At 39.0% G+C, this 21,716-nt stretch overlaps 1 protein-coding gene across 3 annotated transcripts in view; it reads left to right on the plus strand.

Annotated features, from left to right (window-relative positions):
- crebbpa (CREB binding lysine acetyltransferase a) overlaps positions 1-21,043 on the plus strand; it is an 86,981-nt gene extending 65,938 nt beyond the window's left edge. The window contains exons 13-31 of one of the 3 annotated variants that reach the window (XM_087304409.1): positions 111-290; positions 388-636; positions 3,140-3,286; positions 3,721-3,901; positions 4,014-4,132; positions 5,687-5,926; positions 7,575-7,663; positions 10,070-10,150; positions 10,288-10,344; positions 10,782-10,859; positions 10,972-11,039; positions 14,891-15,041; positions 15,284-15,430; positions 15,517-15,630; positions 15,721-15,886; positions 16,206-16,373; positions 16,496-16,657; positions 16,802-17,083; positions 17,728-21,043. In XM_087304409.1, the coding sequence (XP_087160535.1) occupies positions 111-290; positions 388-636; positions 3,140-3,286; positions 3,721-3,901; positions 4,014-4,132; positions 5,687-5,926; positions 7,575-7,663; positions 10,070-10,150; positions 10,288-10,344; positions 10,782-10,859; positions 10,972-11,039; positions 14,891-15,041; positions 15,284-15,430; positions 15,517-15,630; positions 15,721-15,886; positions 16,206-16,373; positions 16,496-16,657; positions 16,802-17,083; positions 17,728-19,920 (4,872 nt within the window). In that variant the 3' untranslated portion in view covers positions 19,921-21,043. The remainder of the gene's footprint in view (positions 1-110; positions 291-387; positions 637-3,139; positions 3,287-3,720; positions 3,902-4,013; positions 4,133-5,686; positions 5,927-7,574; positions 7,664-10,069; positions 10,151-10,287; positions 10,345-10,781; positions 10,860-10,971; positions 11,040-14,890; positions 15,042-15,283; positions 15,431-15,516; positions 15,631-15,720; positions 15,887-16,205; positions 16,374-16,495; positions 16,658-16,801; positions 17,084-17,727) is intronic. The other 2 variants (XM_087304410.1, XM_087304411.1) reach the window with 2 other exon arrangements.
- The last annotated feature ends 673 nt before the right edge of the window (positions 21,044-21,716 follow it).

Raw genomic sequence — 21,716 nt, forward strand, 5'->3', positions numbered from 1 at the left:
AAAAGCCCATAAAGAGTCAATTAATCAGTTTTTATAGGAATGTCGTAGGCCAGATTAACATAACAATCTCCTCATATGAGCGTTTTACCTTGCCTGTCACTTTTTCACAGATGAACATGTCTCCAACACGAATTGCTCCAACGCAAGGTATGCTAGGAGCTCACGGAGGGAACATGGTCACGCAAACGCCCAACCAGACGCAGTTCATGACTCAACCACCGTTTCCTGCTACCACCAACACCATGAACGTCAACATGGGCCAGCCCAACTCGCAGACACCAGTTTCGCAGGTGCGTCATTGCACTCATATTCACCAGTGACGTCGTTAGGCACAATAGCTTCCCCTCTGAACATGTTTTGTCCCTGCTTGTGTGCCCCCTTCCCCAGCAGCAGCCGAACGCTAACCTCCCCCTGAATGCACTTGGCCCCTTGGGCCCTGCGCTAGGCTGCCCCACGCCCCCTCAGGCTCCACTGCGCGCCACACCGCCCCCCAACACCACCGCCGCCAGCACCACTAACCTGCCAGCAGCACTGCAGCCCTCCACACCCACCCCCGCCCCTGCCCAGGCCACCCCACCGCACATGCAGACCCAGGCTGAGCTGCCCATCCCTGGCCAGCAGCACCCTGGAACACCGGTGAGATCCGTCCTCCAGTGCCTGTTACAGGATATAGTGAGCATCCTGGAGCAAGATTTACTAAACAAAGTGAATTTGAGAGTTTCACCGGGTGTTAACATGCCTTCAGATGCATGTTTTATGTCCAGGGCTCATATACAGGATATATTATTGTTATACTCTAAATACTGTATTTATTAGATATGGGTTTGAGTAAAATATCAACATGTATTCTGTAAAGATGTTAACATTACTTTCAATTTGTGAGTTGTTTTGCAGGAAATTATAATTTCTTTGTGGTTGAAACTGTAGTTATTTCCCCAGATATTGATTTCATAATTCTAGGTGTTGTTTTATGTAAGCAGTAATATAAACACACCTAAATAAAATTGTGGCAGCTTTACAAAATGCTCTAAATGACAACCTTTTTGTTTCAAATTGGTAAGAAATTAGCATGCAAGATTCGGCAAGTTCGAGTTAAATGGGCTGCATTGCAGAATTAGATTAGATTCAACTTTATTATCATTACACACGTACAATTACAAGGCAACAAAATGCAGTTTAGATCTAGCCAGGTGTGCAATAGCAGCAAGTGCTGGATGTAGGTAAAAATTATACGTGCAGTTGTTGAAAACTGTGTAGTATTTACAGATGGATGTACCATGAACATAATATACAAGTCTTATATACTACAATGAGATAATTACAAATAGATGAACATACTGTACAGGTTGCTATTAATAATCGGGTATATGCAAATAGATACGAACATAATACGTTGGCTGTTACTTGCTATAAACAGGAATAACAAAAAGCTTCCTAGTAGGCATGGGCCTGTATAAGTTTGTGACGGTATAATAAACAGACAAAAATATCACTGTCTTTACGGTATCAAGTTATTTTGATTTACAGCTTTACTTTTGATTTACTTGGTAAAAAAACAAAAAAAAAAATTTCCCCATTGAACACAATAAACAGTATTTCATTTTACATTTTTCAATTTACAATTCACATTTATAATTTTTTGGAACAGTAAACAAGCTAAATAATTAAAATAAATCATTGACTTTTGCTAGCTTCATTAGCTTAAAAAACACAGATTTATTTACAATACATAAAAATACATTTAAAAAAAACCTTTACAGATACCTTAGGAACGGTATACCAGAAAAAATTTGCGGTTTTAAAACTTTGTTTTTCAAACCACCGTAAACCTTGAAACCGGTTTTCGTCCCATGCCTAATACGTAGATATGTATATCATGCATTAACAAATTGACTGTGCTCAGCATATACGAGTACACCCCTCACAAATATCTCTTTTAAATTCATATTTTTAATAGGAAGCTATACAATATTATATTTGTACATGTACATTAGATTAGCCAGTACTGAAGCCAAATCTGGTGCTTATCTAACTAAATAACTTATAATAATGGTTCAAAAAGTAATAAACCCAAGTTTATATGTTGTAGAAAAATATGAATTACAAATTTTAAAAAAGAGGGAAAAATGAAGAGAAACAAAAAAAAATTAAACATTTTGTTGAAATTTTGTAGGTTGTAATTTAATTTTGCAATACTTTTCTTGAATTTAATTGTATTATCTTTGCATTTCTAAATATGTTTGGTGACTAAAATATTATTTTAATAAATATATCTGTTTAAAAAATCTTTTGTTTAAATGCAGCAAAAACATTGCCTATATTGACTAAGGAATGGTTAAAAATGTTCATTTTCAAAATGGGGTGTACTCAATTATGCTGAACACTGTGTATGTGTACTGGATATGTACATTTACATATGGAAATGTGTAGTGTAGTGATTATGTCCTATATTAAGTGTGCAATATTAAATAGTGCAGAAAACCAGGCAAAAATAGAAGCAGCCATTCCAAATGGGGAGGCGGGGCATAGAAACACTGTGATGTAATAGAGGCCTATTTTAAAACTTGTTGTTTTTGCTAATTGGCTTTAATATAAGCTGTTTTTAGAAAAATGAGAGTTTTCAGTTCTAAAATTTAACTTGTGTTTTTTTCTGTAGTACAATGTCTTCTATGTCAAAAGATTAAGGGAATTCAGACTTTTCAGTTCATGACCGCTTAAATATGCATGAACAGACTGAATGCATTGATTAAAATAGTGTTAAAGGTTTCAATGAGCTTTTGCTTGCTTTTGTCACTTGCATTTTTGTATTGGTGTAGTAGTTTGCTAATCTGAACATCCTATCAGATTTATCCTATTTTATTAGTTGGTTTCAGTTAAACTAGTTTAGCATGCTCTGCAGGCTACAAGGCAACCACTGGGGTCTTACTAGCATTGAACTGACTTCTTTTAGCTTAATGTTTAAAGTGAGCTGTCCTTTATTTATTTATTACAATTTTTGAAGCACATCTTTGACCTCAGAATTTGGAACAAAGCTGCACTGTAAAAATTAAATAAAATGGTGCCGTCTGCCTAAAATGGCAGTAATCATTCAGAAATAATACCATTATAAAGACAATAAATCTAATACTGTCTCTTTCAGACTGGTGAAAACCGTGTACCCACGCCAGCATCAGCAGCCAGCACTGAGCTGCACTCCCAGCATGCTGTGCCTGACGTACCACCCAATGACACTAAAACAGAAGAGCAGGATTACGACATGGCCGTCAAAACAGAGCCCAGCACGGAGGTGCGTTTTTATGTTTTCAGTATTCACATAATAATAAATATTTCTCAAGCGCAAAATCAGCATTAGAATAACTTCTGAGGGTTATTGTGACACTGAAGACAGGAGTAACAATGCTGAAAAATAAGTGGTGCCTTTAAAAACATCCTCATTTACTCTCCGTCCACTTGTTGAATCCTTCTGTTGAACAAAAGATGATATTTTGAAGAATGTTGAAACCTGGTAGCCATTGACTTTCGTAGTATTTTTTGATTCTACTATTGATACCAATGGCCACCAGTTTCCAACATTTCTAAAAATATCTTCTTTCATGTTTAATAGAAAAGTCAAACATAAAGATTTGAAAAAAAACTTGAGGGGGAATTATTAGTGGATACACTTTTGCCTCCTATTGAAAAAATACAATTGAATCTGATGATTGTATTGTGCACTGTCAGACAGAGGAAGACACAGGCTCACTGCTAGTTAAAAAGGAGGAGCAGGAGGGCTCGGAGGCCAAGCAGGAGCCAATGGAGACAGAGGACAAGAAGACTGACTTAAAGACGGAGACCAAAGAGGAGGATGAAAGCAAGACAAACGGCACAGCGTCCTCTTCACCGTCACAGTCTCGCAGGAAAAGTAGGAGCTCATATTGCTGTTTGTTTTCTACATATGTGCTCTTCAATTCTCTGTTCTCATAATCTGGATTTTCTTCATATCTTTTAATAATCACCTATTATGTTTTCCTTAGTCTTTAAGCCAGAAGAGTTGCGACAGGCTTTGATGCCCACCTTGGAGTCTCTGTACAGGCAGGATCCAGAGTCTCTGCCTTTCCGGCAGCCTGTGGACCCCATACTTCTAGGCATCCCTGTGAGTCTTTCATACACCTCATTTGGGCAACTTCTGGCTGTCAGTGAGCATCTGTCAGGCTAGATTGTTTAGTGTGTTCTTCAATTCACCTATCGTTGGGCTCATGTCAGCAGGAGTTCGCTCAATTCAGCATGGAGAAATGATGAAAGAGGGCGCTCTGATTGGCTGTTATGAATCAAAACAAAAGAACAAAAATTTGAAGTGATGAAACCAAGCAAATGACACAAGTCATGAAGGAACACAAAGCCCAAACTTAAAGATCCCATAAAATTAAAAACATTGTGTAAGATGTTAGTATCAGTATTTTTAAAATTTTAGGATATCTATAAGCTAATGCGCACCAAAACAGACAAAATTTGTGTTAAGATATGAAAATGACATGAGCGTGTAAAGCTTGTAGTTTGTCACCAAATGACTCAACGGTTTTATTCACATCACCTCATAATTCAGTGTCTCATCAAATCTTGACCAGTCAAGTGCCCTCTAGTGTCTGACATGCATCGCCCCTTTCAAGACACTTCATATTTGATGCACTTGAGCTCAACCACTCTCTCTGGCAGATCGCCTATTGGCTGTTTTTTTTTTTAAAGAGGAGTTACTTCCAATTTGTCGTACCCTCATCATGTTGAGATTGTCAAACATTGAATAAAAATACACATTTCAAAGCACTTCACGCGACCTTTAATTTATAAGCAGTCGATAAGGATTGTCAGATATTTTTTTTTATGTTGATGTGCTAAGTGACAAATTGAGAAAATAGTACATAAACAGAGCTTTGTTTACAGTATACCAGTGCAAAACATTTTTATTTCATGGAATACACCCATGCTGTCTGCGAAATTGGTAACGATAGTCATATTAAACAATCTGATGACATGCAGATTATTTACATCATACAGTTAACACAATAGCTATGTAAAGCACTATTTCCATCCAATTAGTACATCCAAAGAGAATAAATTCGTCAAAATAGGAATTTGCTGCAGTAGTAGACGCCACTGTGGACCTTTTTTCTTCTGTAATATATGACTTGCGCCTCAGAAGATAAAGATGAAACGCTGGGAGTTCCGGGAGGTAGTAATACTGACCTACTTTGACATTATTTGAGATTACTTTGAGATTTTACACTGACCAAAATTACATTTAAGATGGTGTGCAAATTGATTCATGCATTAATATCATCCCATCGCACCTATTTGTTGACACATGATCTGTTAAAACAAAACCACACAGACTTTTTTGATGCACATACTGGAATTAATTCAGTACATGTTTCCATCATAGTTTGTGCATTTCTTGTATTGGTTGAAGTGTTTTTCCTATGCTGTTATCCTATGAATGTTTTTTTTTTTTTTTTTTTTTTTTTTTTACATTTCTATTAAGCATTTATTAATGCAATATTCCATAGTTTGTATAAAAATGGTTGCATGGAAACATAGCTAATGTGTTTAAAATAAATCTGAAACTTTACAGTGTAAACAGCCTATATGCCCAAGTGTAAATGCTTGTACGTTTGACTGTACTCTAAAGGTGATTTTATTTTCAATTCTTTAGGATTATTTTGATATCGTGAAGAACCCCATAGACCTGTCCACTATCAAGCGTAAGCTGGACACGGGTCAGTACCAGGAGCCCTGGCAGTATGTAGATGATGTGTGGCTGATGTTCAACAACGCCTGGCTATACAACAGGAAGACGTCACGCGTCTACAAGTACTGCTCCAAATTGGCGGAGGTGTTTGAACAGGAGATTGACCCCGTCATGCAGGGACTCGGGTACTGCTGCGGGCGGAAGGTCAGATCAACATTTATATTCACATGATATGCTGGCAAATTAAGTTCACCTAGCTAATGTATAATCAGGGTGTCCGCGGGCTCTTAAAAAGTATTGAAAAGTCTTAAATGCTGTTTTGCAAGGTATTGCATATTATGGAATTTTGGATTATGCAATGTGTGGCTGTATGCTAAAGTTAGCCTGAATTAAATCTGCGAATATCAGGATGCTGTGTGGTTTATGAAATCAATAAAATTCTCTCTTCAAATCATGCTGCTTTGTTTACTGCAGTAATAGAGTCAACACCATTATTTCTGCAGTTCTATAGGTGCCAAACTGCTGAATTAGCTAGATTTAATAGACGTATATACAGTATATGCATAATGTTTTAGTTTTGGATTATTTTCTCATTTTAATGTTTAGTATACATACTGTAAGTTAAAATCTCCCCAGTGTTTCCAGTTGAAATATAAAGTGGTTATAAGGTCTTAAAATATATGGAAAGAGTCTTAAAAATGGTCTTAAAAGTTATTAAATTTCACTTGATAACTTGATAATGTATGTTTGAAATGTAAAAATCGTGATCATGATAATCTTGATGATGATGATGATGATAATAATAATAATAATATTTATAAAAATCATAATGTTCAAAAAGATGGATTTTAAAATTGTTATTGTGTAATAAATAGTTGCAATGATACAATAATAACAATTAAATATAATAATAAAAGTTATTATAATAAAACATAGTTTTACTAGTTATGATAAATTATGATATAATAATAGTCATAATAATAACAAAATAATTACAATAACTATAATATAATAATAATTTGTGCTATTATAATATAAATATTATTGTATACTATCTGGTTAAATAATTTTGCGCCACAAAGTACTACTACTAATAAAAATACTAATGAACAAATGAATGTATATTTTAAATGTTCCTGAATGACAAATGGTTGTACTGCAGTATTTACACACAAGTAATAATGATAATGAAGTGTAAGTCCATTCTCAGACATTGAATAATATTGTCATTACAAAGCAATTATAATAATGTGTTTTTCATGTAGTGTTCACATGATGGTGTAAATATAGTTCTAAAATGTTAATAACCGTCAGCATCATGATAATGTGCAAGTTTATATTAAATATATTTCCTTTAATAAATAATAATAATAAATTGTTGTCGTAATAATGTGCAAATAAATATATTATTATATTCTAAGTGGTTATATAACATCACTCCATAATAATAATAACATTATTATTATTATTATAAAAAAAATTTACAAATAAATGTATGAAAAATAATGTAAAATGTTAAATATTAAAACTGTCTGTCCCTAAAGATTAATTAGAATTTTTGATAATATAATGTATTAAAAGTGCAGTTAAATGCATGTAAATTAAATACAAATCCTAACAATATCTGTCCACAAAGATTTATAATAATAATAAGAAGAAGAAGAATATTAATAATAATAATAATGTTGAGGATGGTAAAAGGTACTTTCAGCAGCCTCATGTTTTCAGTGCTACTATTAAAGAACCTCCATTTGTTGGCAAACTTTTGTACTTCTGTACACAAACTAGCCATTATGTATTTCCCAGTCATATTTCATACACCACTGACCTCTCCTGTCTTTCTCTCCCACAGTACGAGTTTTCTCCTCAGACGCTGTGCTGTTACGGCAAGCAGCTCTGCACAATACCCCGAGACGGCACTTACTACAGTTATCAGAACAGGTGAGATGCTCAAACTGTCAGTCATGCTGTCAGTCACAGCCTTAGGAAGACGTGTGGTTTGGCACAAATCGATCACTGTATCTGAGATTGGCCAGATCAAACATTGGCATTAACATGCTAGCACAGTTGATTCTCAGCCTGTTCATACGTGTTTGCTAAACACGAGCCTGTTCGCTCCTTCACAGCCCCTTCTTCCCTGCTTTTTCTCTTTCTTTATGGTTACCCTGCTTGAAGTCTCCAGCCAGTCCTCATTTATTGGCAGTTGTGATATTTGCACTGGCACAATTATTAGTTTTTTTTTTTTTTTTAACACTGTGAATTGGCTGATTACTCATGACAGGCTCCCTTGCGGCCCCTGCAGTACACACTGGGTCATTACAAGATGTAAAAATAAGCTTATTGGCACATATACACACTCATATGCTCACATCCACTGCCCAATTTATGAGTTTAATCGACTTTTATGTTATATGCATATTAAAATTATTTTCTGCTTAGTTTATATTCATAAGAATGTATGTATAATGACAATGGTCAAATAGCATGACATTTAGGAAATATTCATATGAATAGTTAAGATGCAAAAACTTCTAAATGCAGTCTGAAATATTCTCCTAAAATGAGCATTTTTCTCAACCTGCTACGTTTATGTCCAGTTATTTAACTTTAAAGGCAATGAAAAGAACTTTTTCATCAGTATAACAGCCAAATTACTGAGCCTACCCACAAGAGTCAGAGAAAAATGCTCATTTGATAAAAGAAAATATCAAATGGCATTAAGAGCATTTTGCATCTAAACTCTGACATTTTAAACCCTTATGAAATGATGTTTTCATTTTTCAAATTAAGATTTTTCTTAATCAAATCTAAAAGACATCTGTCCCTCTATTTAAAGGCAATGCATCAAAAAGAGATTAAAAAACAGCATATCAAATATGCATGGTTGTTTAATTTGATTTAATTTGGACTTCCTTTTTCATATATTAACATTGATCAGCAAAGTTAATTGCATTTAAATCAAGCGTGATTGACATTTAAGAACCAATGAGGTTTAATCTCACATAGGGTTTGGTTTTATTTGGGTCTTCTGTGATACTGTTGTCAAATTGATGCCTGGGCCGATACTTAAAAAATAGAGCCTCAAAACGGTGTTGGTGTTACCATTATGCAATGGTATTTTATTGAAATAAATATTTAAATTGAACAATACTGTTTAAAATATTTATTTCAAATGAGCTGAAACACAATTCTTGTTGATTTAAAAAAAAAAATTGTTTTATGTTCAATCCACGCAATTTTAAGTTGACTAAATAATCGATTTGTGTTGAAACACAATGAAAGCCTGCATTTTTACAATAAATATAATAATCATTTAAAGTATACATAAATATAAAAAGTTCAAGAAATAAAAAACAACAAGAAGTAAATAAAACATTAAAATGTCAAATGAACCTAATCCTCCTTGACTTACTACAACAATTTAATGCTTACAGAACTAGTGAAGCAGTACGTGTTCTTGATCTGATATAAAGCAGCTTTTGCAGAAATATGACCTTATGTGTCCCATTAGCTGATGTCCATTATTACCTTTACACGTGCACTTGTCAACTTGTAGCATCTAGGGTTATTGCTAGTCATTTATGATGATTATTTGTCAATAAATCTCTGGCCTAAATCTGTTCACCATAAATTGAATGTGTGTCTTTGAAAGATTTGTATTAAACAGTTTCTTTCATTTCAGTTTAATACTGCTTCATATTTTTTTGATTGTGGGACAGATTTGAGCATTGAAATTAAGGAAAATATATATTTCAGATTAAACTAAAATATATTATTTTTTGCTCCACGGATCAGCAAAGTTGTTTAAAACAAGTAAATGATGACTTAAGGCAAAATTATTAGCCCTGATGTGAAGTTTAACAGCAATTTTTCCACAGTATTTGCTATTATATATTTCTTCTGGATAAATTTGGATTTTGTTAAAGTTGATGGGAATTAAAAGTATAAATTTTGTAAAAAAAAAAAAATAAATAAATAATAATAATAAAAATAATTAATATTATTATTATTATTTAAGGTCAATAATATTAGCCGCCATACGTGTTTTTTCCCATTGATTACAGAAGAAACCACTGTTGTCCAAAGACTTGCCTATTACCCTAACTTGCCTAGTTACCCTAATTATTACTGGTATCTTGCAAAATACTTTAGACAAAGACAAAAAAAAATTGTTTTTAGAAATTAGTTGTTAACTTTTATATTAAGAAATTTGTTGGAAAAAAAGAGAAAATTTGAAAGAGTTTTAATAATTTTGCCTGCAAGTATATATAATCACAATTTTGTTGCATGTGTGTCTGTATTTTTAATTTAGATATTCATGAATCATCTGTGTTGTAACTTTATTAGATATCATTTCTGTGAGAAATGCTTCAATGAGATCCAGGGAGACAGCGTGACGCTAGGAGATGATCCTGCTCAGCCTCAGACGTAAGTCACTGTTTACTTTCTCTTTTGATGGTCTTGAAGGATAGTGATATTAGTATATTATTATTATTATTATTATTATTATGTAATTTAAATGTTCAGAATATCTGATAATTAATGTTGGATCTCTGTTTTCTTAGCATGATCTCTAAAGACCAGTTTGAAAGAAAGAAGAACGACACATTAGATCCTGAGCCGTAAGTAACTGTTTCCACTATCAAGACTCCATCATGTAGCACATGCTTTAATAGTAGAGCCACTATTGGTCACTATTGCCTCACTCTGGACTAGTTATATTTCATAATAACTTCTGCTCAGTGGCGCCTCCTGGCGTGAACAAAATAAGAGAATAGAGAATCACCCACCACACAAACATAACCGTACAGTCTGCAAGTATCCCTGTTATCCTGAAGTTGTCCAAGTCCACACCTCCTACAAAGGCGCATTTGCATTGGCCCGCTTGCGAATGCGTAAGAACTGGAGGAATAAAAAATGAATGGTGTGTTTCATCTGAACTACCTGCGCTTTGCAGTTAGCGACTACACATTCAGACATTTGGTGACGCACAAGCTGGCAGGAGACTAAGCTTTTGAATTTTTCATATGCCCAATTAAGCAGCTTTTCTACCCCTTAGGTTTGTTGAATGTAAAGATTGCGGGCGGAAGATGCATCAGATTTGTGTCCTGCATTATGAAGTCATTTGGCCTTCAGGGTGAGTTTGAACACACCTCAGAGCAAACCGTGTTGCTTTGATATCGATTCTAATGCCATGCAGGAAGCCAGGACTAATGAGCATCTCTCTCTCTCTCTCTCTCCCTCTGCAGTTTCATCTGCGATAACTGTTTGAAAAAGAGTGCAAAGTCAAGAAAGGAAAACAAGTTTACGGCAAAGAGTAAGTAATAGGTTTGTTCTTGTTATGCATTCATTTTTGACAGATACAGAAAATTTGATTGTTGACTCATCCTCGTGCAGTTAAAGTTTTATTTATCATCTAAACTTGAGAGATTGAAAATCCACAAAACCAAAATGAATCCTTTATGATAAATCATAAAAGTAATTCCTAAATATTTTGTGTTTATGCCATATTTAAGCAAACACATCTGAGCTTTTGTTTTATCATGTTTGATGGTACAATTAGTCAGGTTTCTAACTTAGTGTTAGTTCACCCAAAAATAAACATTTTGTCATTACTTTCTCACTCTCATGTCCTTTTATTCCCTTGAGACCTCTGTTCTTCTGGGTAAGGTTGCACCAGCTGATCGTAAGTTCTTATTTAAACTTTAACATAAAGTTGAAACTAGGGGCTTAGTAACTACTAGCCTAGTTTGTAACTAAATTTGTTCTTTCTTCGGTGGCACCTCATGTTCTTAAGGCAGACCATAGTTAGTAGGTCGTAAGCTCTCCGTAAAGTCATTCGTATTCGAACTGAATGACGTAATATCAAAAAAAAAAAAAAAGCGTTTAAATGGTTAAACTACTTTAAAAATATGTAACTAATGCATCTATATATAACTGTCCTATGAAAATGCAATGATAAATCTTTTATAGCACATTAAATTACAGTCAGTCACTAAAAACAGATGACGCGCACATCTGCATTGCGAGCATTTGAATGCATGTGAAATACACTAAGTTATCAAATCATTACTTTACATTTTTGAGAAAAGTGCAGTGTGAAAACTCATTTAAATTGGTGGACATAATTAACACAAAACACTCCTTGAAATAAAACTAAACTCTTCTTTCACAAACTGTAACAAATGCAAGATTTTAGAGGAAAATAAGACTAAGAGTAGAGGGAGATCATTCTTCATTATCATCACAAACTTCTTAATGTAAAATAATCTCGCTGTCATTTCTTTTCTGTCATTTCATTTCATTACACATTGGGAAGGCTGCAGTAAATATTTAGTTGAAACGCAGCGTTACGTTTAAACTAACTTCAGTAGTGCGACATACAAAAAATATTTAGTAATGTGTTAGTTGTAACGCAGTGTCCCTTTAAGTTACAACTAGGCTATGTTTTAACTTGCGCACTGCTGGTGCAACCAGCCCCTGAACACAAATCAAGATATTTAGATGAAATCTGACAGTTCTCTTATCCTTCATAGACGGCAACGATCCTGAGATGTTTAGAGTTCAGAAAAGAAACCAAAAATATTGTCAAAACATTTCTTGTGACTTCAGTAGTTGAACTGTTATCACACAGTGCTCCAAGACCATACTGCCCTAGATATAGGCAAAATATAATAATCAAGAAATTTTTTTTTTTTTTTTTTTTTTTTTTTGGCACTCAAAAGTGTTCTTGGTGCTTTGTATTTACATGTACATTACATGTATGCATTTAGCAGATCCTTTCATCTAAAGCAACTTACACCCACCCCTAAACACACATCTGAGGAGCAGTTGGCAGTTCACTGCCGGTTCACTGCCTTGCTTGGAGGAATCACCTCAGCTGTGGTAATCCCTGCTGCCCCAATAATCCCTGCTGGTACCTGGACTCGAACCTGTGACATTTGGATTGTGAATCTAACTCTCTAACCATTAGACCACGAGTGCCATTACAACGTATGGTTACATACATGGAATTGCTCCTGTTGTCTGTGGAGGATAAGAGAGCTCTCAGTTTTTTATTGAAAGTATCTTGATTTGTGTTCTGAATATAAAGGTCTAATGCGGTGTTCACACCAGACACGGAACGAGCAAATAAACTGGGTTAGATAGACGCGTAAACATTTTAAGTATATTCGCTTCATTTGTGTGTCTAATTTGCTTCATTCTTGCTTCAAATTCACTTTCCAATAGATGCGGATTTGCATCATGGACAGGGCTTCTGTCTGCCTGGTGACTCTAGCTTCATTGCTAAATGGCCAGCATGGATTTCATTAAGATAGTAGCTGTGGTTTATGTGCTTTAAGACCGCCCCATGTCTGTGTGCACTAAATCCATTCAGAGGTGCACCCAGCTCTATGAGTTCATCAACTCCTCCACAAATTATACCTGGATGATGGAGGCTTTCAGCAGTGCTTCAGACTGAGCTGAGCCCAGTTTTAAAGGGTCACGAAACACCAAAACACATTTTTTGAGCTGTTGACAGTCGTATATGTGTCCCACACTGCTAAAAACACTATTAGGAAACCTATATTTCACTAAAAAGTGTAAATTGGTTGTTTTTGCGTTTTTTCAAGCAAATTCGTACTTCCGGTTTGAAACTAATTTTTGAAGCTGTGTCACGGTCATGACATAATAGCGTTGTATTCCAGCGTGCAGACTGGGTGTCTGTGCCAGAGTGAGTCTTATAACGTCTTACAGTGTGATGCATTAATGCATGAGTAAGGCTTGTTTCAAACCAATCAGCGCGCTCTATTGTGCAACTTCATTAATATTCATTGCTGTCAGAGTGTAGACGGCAGAAACGCCACGTAGTATTGGCAAAACAAGCGTGAAGTGTTGCTTTTGTAGTTTGCTGCAGTTAAGTTTCGTTTTCATTTTCTCTCTGTGAGAGCTCTGAGTCATGTGTGGATTAACAGTGTACGCGACGCTCGACAACAATAACTTGCGTGTCTAAGGAGGAACATTGTTTACCTGAGAGCTGTTCTCATCTGCAAACGCTGAGATCTGGATTCGCTTGTAGTCTCCTCTAAATAAAGACGTGGCTCTAGTTGCTGGTGATTGTCCTGTCTCTACAGATTTGGTAAGTGAGCGACCAGTGCTCTTTGTTTATTCAGTTCGTATTTTATTCGTATCAAACAAACTATTGCACCAGTGGAAACAAGTTAGCACTAACAGTTACAACCAAACTATAACCTTGTGTTGGATTTAGTGACCGGAATAACACACGCAGCTTTCTGACGCTACCTGCCGTGTGCATCTAAGTTTCCGGGAAATGCTGAGTTTTTTTTCTCTCGCCGTGCGGTATCAAACATTGCATGAAAAATACACGCTGATCCTCGAATTAAATATCTCGTTTGTCGGGAGGGACATGAATGAATTCCCTGAATGAAAGAGCCAAACTGCAGTTAAAGTGCAGTTAAAAATTTAATAATTTGGCAAATAATTCGACAACAGATGTCCATGTAAACACAGTCACATTGTCCGCTGTGGTTGTGTGTTTTGACTCTGAAATTCAGCGCGCCCAAATAGACACTCCCACACCAAGCCTCTTTTGTTCCTCCGACACTCCCCCCTAAACAGAGCTGGACACGCCCACTTTTCTGACTTTTTCCAAAGTAGAGGTGTGAAAACACCCTGCTGAAACAAGGGAGTTTCATGGCCCTTTAAGAACTGTTGTCCAGTGTCTGCAAGAGAATATTCACTGGGCACACCAACAACAGGCGCTACATCATAATCACGTCCCTACAAGAGAAAGCTTCTGATCAGTTAACGCAGCGTGAATGTCCGCAGAAGTTCAGATTTTGTCAAACAAGCAAAACAGTCAACTCGCTCTGCTGCTTCATTCGCGTGAATCGCAGCGTTCGTGCCATCTTATTTATGTGAAACACGTCTGTGTGGATGTCGATTCGTGTTTTTGCATTAACTTAACATGTTAAATCGGCAGCGATTGATGCTTCATCCGCATCTGGTGTGAACGCAGAATTAGTGAATTGGAACAACTTGAAGGGAGAGTTATTACCTGAATTTTTATATTTGTGTGAACTAATCCTTCAAAAGTAGCATTATAAGTTTCATTAAAACTGTCCCTTTGTAACTCTTTTGAGCTAAATATTGTCATCTCGGATCCAGGGTTGCAGTCAACGAGGTTAGGCACTTACATAGAGGATCGAGTGAACAAGTACTTGAAGAGGCAGAACCATCCGGAAGCTGGAGAGGTGTTTGTACGAGTAGTAGCCAGTTCAGACAAAACGGTGGAGGTCAAACCTGGCATGAAGGCCAAGTAAGTTTGCATTCATGCTTACCTCTTAATCTGCAGAGGACGCAAGTTTGGATGAAGAATCAATAAATGAGTTGGAATGATTGCTTTGTGTGTATGTGTAAAGGAAAGTATTACCATAGATTTGTTTGCCTGGTCAGAGTTTACCAGTATTGTTCGTCAAACAAAATCTTGATTCTGTAGTGGTGTGCCAATGTTTGTGCTTTCAAAAAGTAAAGATGGCTTAATCCCCTGATTTGTTTCAGGTTTGTAGAAACAGGAGAGATGATGGAGGCTTTCCCCTACAGAACCAAAGCACTTTTCGCCTTTGAGGAAATTGATGGAGTGGATGTGTGTTTTTTTGGCATGCACGTGCAAGAATACGGCTCTGATTGCCCTTTCCCTAACACCAGGTAAACTTTTACTTGTGTTGACAGAAGATAAACCTGACTTTTAGGCAACGATGAAGGTAAATCACTTTGTTTTCTGCCCTATCTAGACGGGTATACATATCATACCTCGATAGTATTCACTTCTTCAAACCTCGCATGCTGAGAACAGCTGTCTATCATGAAATCCTCATTGGCTATTTAGAATACGTCAAGAAGCTTGGGTACGTTACATTACATGATATACTTCTTTCTTGAATCTGACAAATGCAGTTGCCATTCTTGTCCTTATCTTTGAACCATTTCCATCATAGATATGTTACGGCACACATCTGGGCATGTCCGCCTAGTGAGGGTGATGACTATATCTTCCATTGTCACCCTGCCGACCAGAAAATCCCAAAACCTAAGCGCCTGCAGGAGTGGTACCGCAAAATGTTGGACAAAGCCTTTGCTGAGCGGATTCTGCATGACTACAAGGTATTCCTTATGATCTTTAAAGAAATGAAATCATTAAATGATTTGGGCATTAAATGATTTGGGCAACACGGTGCCTCAGTGGCTAGCACTGTTGCCTTCGCGTGGGTTTCTTCCGGTTGCTCCGGTTTCCCCCACTGTCCAAAGACAGGTTTCCCAGTACTGGGTTACAGCTGGAAGGGCATTCGATGCTTAAAACATATGCTGGATAAGTTGGTGGTTCATTCCGCTGCTGACCCTTGATGAATAAAGGGACTAAGCCGTAGGAAATGGAATGAATGCATTTAATGATTCATTAATGCAATGCTTTTGTGTTTGATAGGACATTTTCAAACAAGCCACAGAGGACCGTTTGACGAGTGCAAACGAGCTTCCATATTTTGAGGGGGATTTTTGGCCCAATGTATTGGAAGAGAGCATCAAGGAGTTGGAGCAAGAGGAAGAAGAAAGGAAAAAAGAAGAAAACACGGCAGCTTGTGAAACTCCGGAGGTGAATGAGAGAGGCCTTTTTGACATTTTCGGATACTTGATTTTGATAACCTCAAAATGTATTTACATCTCTTTCATAAACTCCAAACGTCCTTTATAGACCCCTTTCATCCTTTCTAACAGGGCACACCAGGAGACAGTAAAAATGCAAAGAAGAAGAACAACAAGAAAACGAATAAGAATAAAAGCAGCTTGAGCCGAGCTAATAAAAAGAAACCTGGGATGCCGAATGTAGCCAATGACCTTTCTCAGAAGCTCTACGCCACCATGGAGAAACACAAAGAGGTCTGCTATATCTTCATCAGTCCCTTAACCTGCTTTGAGGCATTGCATGAGTCACATGCATGGTTTAATTTTTAGTTCTTCATTGCTTTCTATGTGAGCATGTTATCTAATTATATTATGACTTTCTTTTACCTGTTCTCTCAGGTGTTTTTTGTAATTCATCTGCATTCTGGGCCCATAGTCAACTCCTTATTACCCATCATTGACTCTGATCCCCTGCTGAACTGTGACTTGATGGACGGAAGAGACGCCTTTTTGACATTAGCACGGGATAAGCACTGGGAGTTCAGCTCTTTGCGGCGCTGCAAGTGGAGCACCATGTGCATGCTGGTGGAATTGCACAACCAGGGCCAGGACCGCTTTGTCTACACCTGCAACGAATGTAAACACCATGTCGAGACACGCTGGCACTGTACGGTCTGCGAGGTAAGATCCAGAAGCTCCTGTAACATGCTACAGCTGTCCTTGATGATAGTGGATAAGTGTGCTGTTCCGTTTTGCACGAAAACTACATGCTTTAGGGCAGGGGTTACCAATCTCGGTCCTGGAGGGCCGGTGTCCCTGCAGGGTTTAGCTCCAACTTGCCTTAACACACTTGCCTGGGTGTTTCAAGTATATCTAGTAAGACCTTGATTAGCTTGTTTAGGTGTGTTTGATTAGGGTTGGAGCTAAAATCTGCAGGACACCGGCCCTCCCGGAACAAGTTTGGTGACCCCTTTAGATCATAGGTCTCAAACTGGATTTCTGGAGGGAAACTCTGCACAGTTTTGCTCCAACCCTAATCAAAAACAGCTGATCCAACTAATCAAGGTGTTCAAGACTACTTGAGACTTTTAAGCAGGTGTGAGTTGTAGGTGGTTGGAGCTAAAACCTGCAGAGCTGTTTACCTCCATGAATTGAGTTTGAGACGATTGCTTTAGGGAGTATTTGGGAAATCCTTTTATTGCTAGTACTAGTGTTAACATGATTTTGTTAATTTCATTGATTGCCTTTAAAACATAACTATCTAATTATACATTTCATATGTCTGTCATGCCTCCCTTGACCATGGTATTTTTATCTTTCCTCAGGACTTTGACCTGTGTATTAATTGCTACAACGCTAAGGGACATGAGCACCAGATGGTTAAGTGGGGTCTGGGTCTGGATGATGACAGCAGTAGCCAAAGTGGTGAGGCCTCCAAGAGTCCTCAAGAGAGCCGGCGTCTAAGCATCCAGCGTTGCATCCAGTCTCTGGTGCATGCCTGCCAGTGCCGCAACGCCAACTGCTCTTTGCCATCTTGCCAGAAGATGAAGCGTGTGGTGCAGCACACCAAGGGCTGCAAGCGCAAGACAAACGGTGGCTGTCCGGTTTGCAAGCAGCTCATTGCTCTCTGCTGCTATCATGCCAAGCACTGCCAGGAGAACAAGTGTCCTGTGCCCTTCTGCCTCAATATCAAGCACAAACTGCGGCAGCAGCAGCTACAACACCGGCTGCAGCAGGCGCAGATGATGCGGAGACGCATGGCCACTATGCAGGGTCGAGCCATGCCTCAAAGCCTACCGTCACCACCTGCATCCACAGCCCCCAGCACACCCACCTCGCATCAGCAACCCAACACGCCTCAAACGCCGCAACCGCTGCCCAATCAGCCGACTACGCCAAACGCTGTCGTAATGTCACCAACCTATCCCAATACCCCACGCAATGGACAACCCCTTCCTCAAGCCTCACAGGGCAAACCCGGCCCACAGGCGTCCCCACTACATCAGCAGCAGTCTCCACTCCCACAGCCACCCCAGCAGCAGCCTCCGCCGCAACAACCTCCGCAGCAGCAGCAGCCTCCACCTATGGCAGTCAAGATGGCACGGCACATAGAGATGGTGGCGCAGGCTCAACAGAACTATCGCATGACCATGAATGGCCTTCCCATGAACCACCAGCAGCCGCGCATGCCAGGTGCAATGCAACCACCCATGCAGCTTGTTGGGCCACGCGGACAGCAGGTCATGCAGCCCATGCCGCAAGGACAGTGGCCTGGAGGCGCTCAGCCTAGTATGCCAGCAGCTCAGCAGCAGGTCGCTCAACAGACCCCACAGGGCCCTCAGCCGACCTTGCCTATACAGAGACCCGCAATGCCCCAGCAAGTTGCCCAGCCACGCATGATGGTGCCCACGCAGGGCCCTCGACCGCAAGCACCCCAGAGAGCCGCAGGCATCGCTCCCAATGCCTTACAGGATCTGCTACGCACCCTCAAGTCACCCAGCTCACCCCAACAACAGCAGCAAGTGTTGAACATCCTCAAATCGAACCCGCAACTCATGGCAGCCTTCATCAAACAGAGAACTGCAAAGTACCACGCCAGCCAGCCCCAGCAGCCACAGCAGGGCATACACGCAGCGCAGCCAGCCATGCAGAACATGGCAGCTATGCAGGCTGTGCCACGACCTGGCATGGCCCCTCAGCAGCAACAACAGCAGCCCACACCACAAGGCATGGCAGCTCTTGGTCCACAGGGTCAACTCATGAACCCTGCGCACGCCAACAACCCTCAGTTACAGGAAATGTACCGACGGCAGCTTCTGCGACATCAGCAGCAGCAGCAGCAACAACAGCAGCAGGGAGGGATGCCTCAAGCTCATGGCCAGTTCCCACAGGCACAAGGAACTGCTACCAACTACACGCAACTCCGGATGCAGCAGCAGCAGTTGGCCATGCAGGGAACAGGTGGACCCATGGGCCAGCTTCCCCCAATGGCCCAGATGGCTATGGATGGCACACCCAACCTTTTGCACCAGCGCAACAATCTCCTACTACAGCAACAGCAGCTTCCGCAACAACAGGTTGTCCTCAAGCCTCCCATGGGCTCACAGGCACAACCAAGCCCCATGAGCCCACAAACTCACCTTCTCTCGGGCCAGCCGCAGGGCGCACACCTACCCGGCCAACCCATGGCTAATGCACTCAGTAATCAGGTGTGTTCGCCAGGCCCCGTACAATCACCCAGACCTCCGTCACAGCAGCCTCCTCCACATTCCAGCCCTTCCCCACACGTTCAGCCTCAGCCGTCACCCCAACATGTGCCATCCCATACGGGGTCACCACACCCTGGTCTGACGACACCCATGCCTGGCTCCATGGATCAAGGACATCTGGGTACGCCCGAGCAGAGTGCCATGCTCCCGCAGCTCAATACGCCCAATCGGGGAGGGCTGCCCAGTGACTTAAACATGGTGGGAGACACAACAGGAGACACCCTAGAGAAATTTGTGGAGGGATTGTAGCGTTTACTGGGAGACTCTACCCACCACAGTCTCCCCGTTCCTCTTTTTGTGGCTCTGTTGTTTTGTTTTTTTCTCTAAATTCTCAATTTTTTTTGTACTGACATGTAAAAAAAATTTGAAGAAATGTATGAAAAAAAGAAAGAAATTTATGTCGACAAGGTTAGGGAATGTTGATGTTTCCTAAAATAATGAAAAGAGACTGATTTCTTCCTTTAAAGAGGGAAAATTGTTGTTTAAAAGAAATCTAAATCACAAAGAATATATTTTTTGTTCAGTTCGGACCCTTGTGTGGTTCATGTGTTGTGTTTGTTTTGTTTGGGGATGGCAGCGGCGATCTGGTTTCATGCCTTTTACTTTTTTTGTAAGAAAATGGAAACGTCATTATATCATTCATACTTTTGTTTTATACCTTATCTAACTTTACAGCATTTTGTGTTGGAAGACTGTAAAATAATATGCCGGGGAGTTTGAGCCAGGGTTTCTCTGCTCTGTCTGTCATCCTTCCTGGCGATTGTATTCTAGTGTTGCACTCGTTTTTTTTTCATACATGCATTTGGAGTTATCTCCTTTCCTCATTGTGAAGTTCATATGAGGAGAACTATTTGTTTGTATCGATAGGAACTGTGCATACGCATGTATGCAAACACACACACACATGCATCACTCAGACAGTACTACACCGACCCCCAAGAGGATATGTACACATTTACAACATCTCACTGGTCTGGATCCAGAGGTTCTGTCTTGCAGATGTAGAAAATTGTTGCTTTTTTGTCCTAATTTTGTCATACAGATATATAAATATAAAGAGAGCTTGAGCGAGCGAGCGAGAGAGCCTGTGGGAGAAAGCGGGGCCCCTAAGCTGAGCGGGAGGGAATGGGCGATCACTGGTTGACTGCTTGTTGGAATACAGAATGGATTCTGTTATTGACCCTCATTCCTCTCACACTAACTTGAAGAGGGGCTCAGCTTTCCCCTGTAATGTAAATCGTGCAAGTTATTAAGTAAAGTACTATAAATATAAGGAAGAGAGAATGGAATCACTGTATAAACTGGTTTAAAAAAACTTATTTCTTACTTATATACCATATTGTTAAATAAACTGTGTGGAACAGATCAAAAACATGTGTCTAATGTTATTGTGTGTTATTAAATTGTTTTATTTTAAAGAAGTTCTCTTATCAGACTCTTGTTGGGGTTATTTAACTGACAATAATGTGCATTAAGCTTTCGTTGAACTGTATTCATATCAAGTTATTATGAAGGCATCATGGTGGTGCAGTGGGTGGCATGATCGCTTCACAGCAAGGAGGTCACTAGTTCGAGTTTCAGCTGAGTTGGTTGGCATTTCTGTGTGGAGTTTGCATGTACTCCCCGTGTTCGCATGGGTTTCCTCCGGGTGCTCTAGTTTCCCCTACAGTCCAAAGACGTGGTATAGGTGAATTGGGTAAGCTAAATTGTCCATAGTGTATGTGTATGGATGATTCCCAGTGATGGGTTGGCTGAAAGTGCATCAACTGCTTGAAACCTGTGCCGTATAAGTTGGCGGTTTATCCCGCTGTGATGACCCCAGGTTAATAAAGGGACTAAGCTGAAAAGAAAATGAATGAATTTAACATGAACTAGCAATGAACATGTCATTAAAGCGTTTCATATCAATTTCTACATTTACTCGTATCTGGTAGAGACCCGTAGCCAGCCTGGTAAAAAGGATGCTTCTTTATTCTCAATACTTGAACATATTTTTGCAGTTATTCTCCTCGTTTTCTATTTAATTATGAGGTTTAAATACTCTA

The sequence above is a fragment of the Danio rerio genome, chromosome 22 (genome assembly GCF_052040795.2).
Source record: "Danio rerio strain M-AB ecotype USA chromosome 22, GRCz13ab, whole genome shotgun sequence".
In the NCBI taxonomy this organism is placed as follows: Eukaryota; Metazoa; Chordata; class Actinopteri; order Cypriniformes; family Danionidae; genus Danio; species Danio rerio.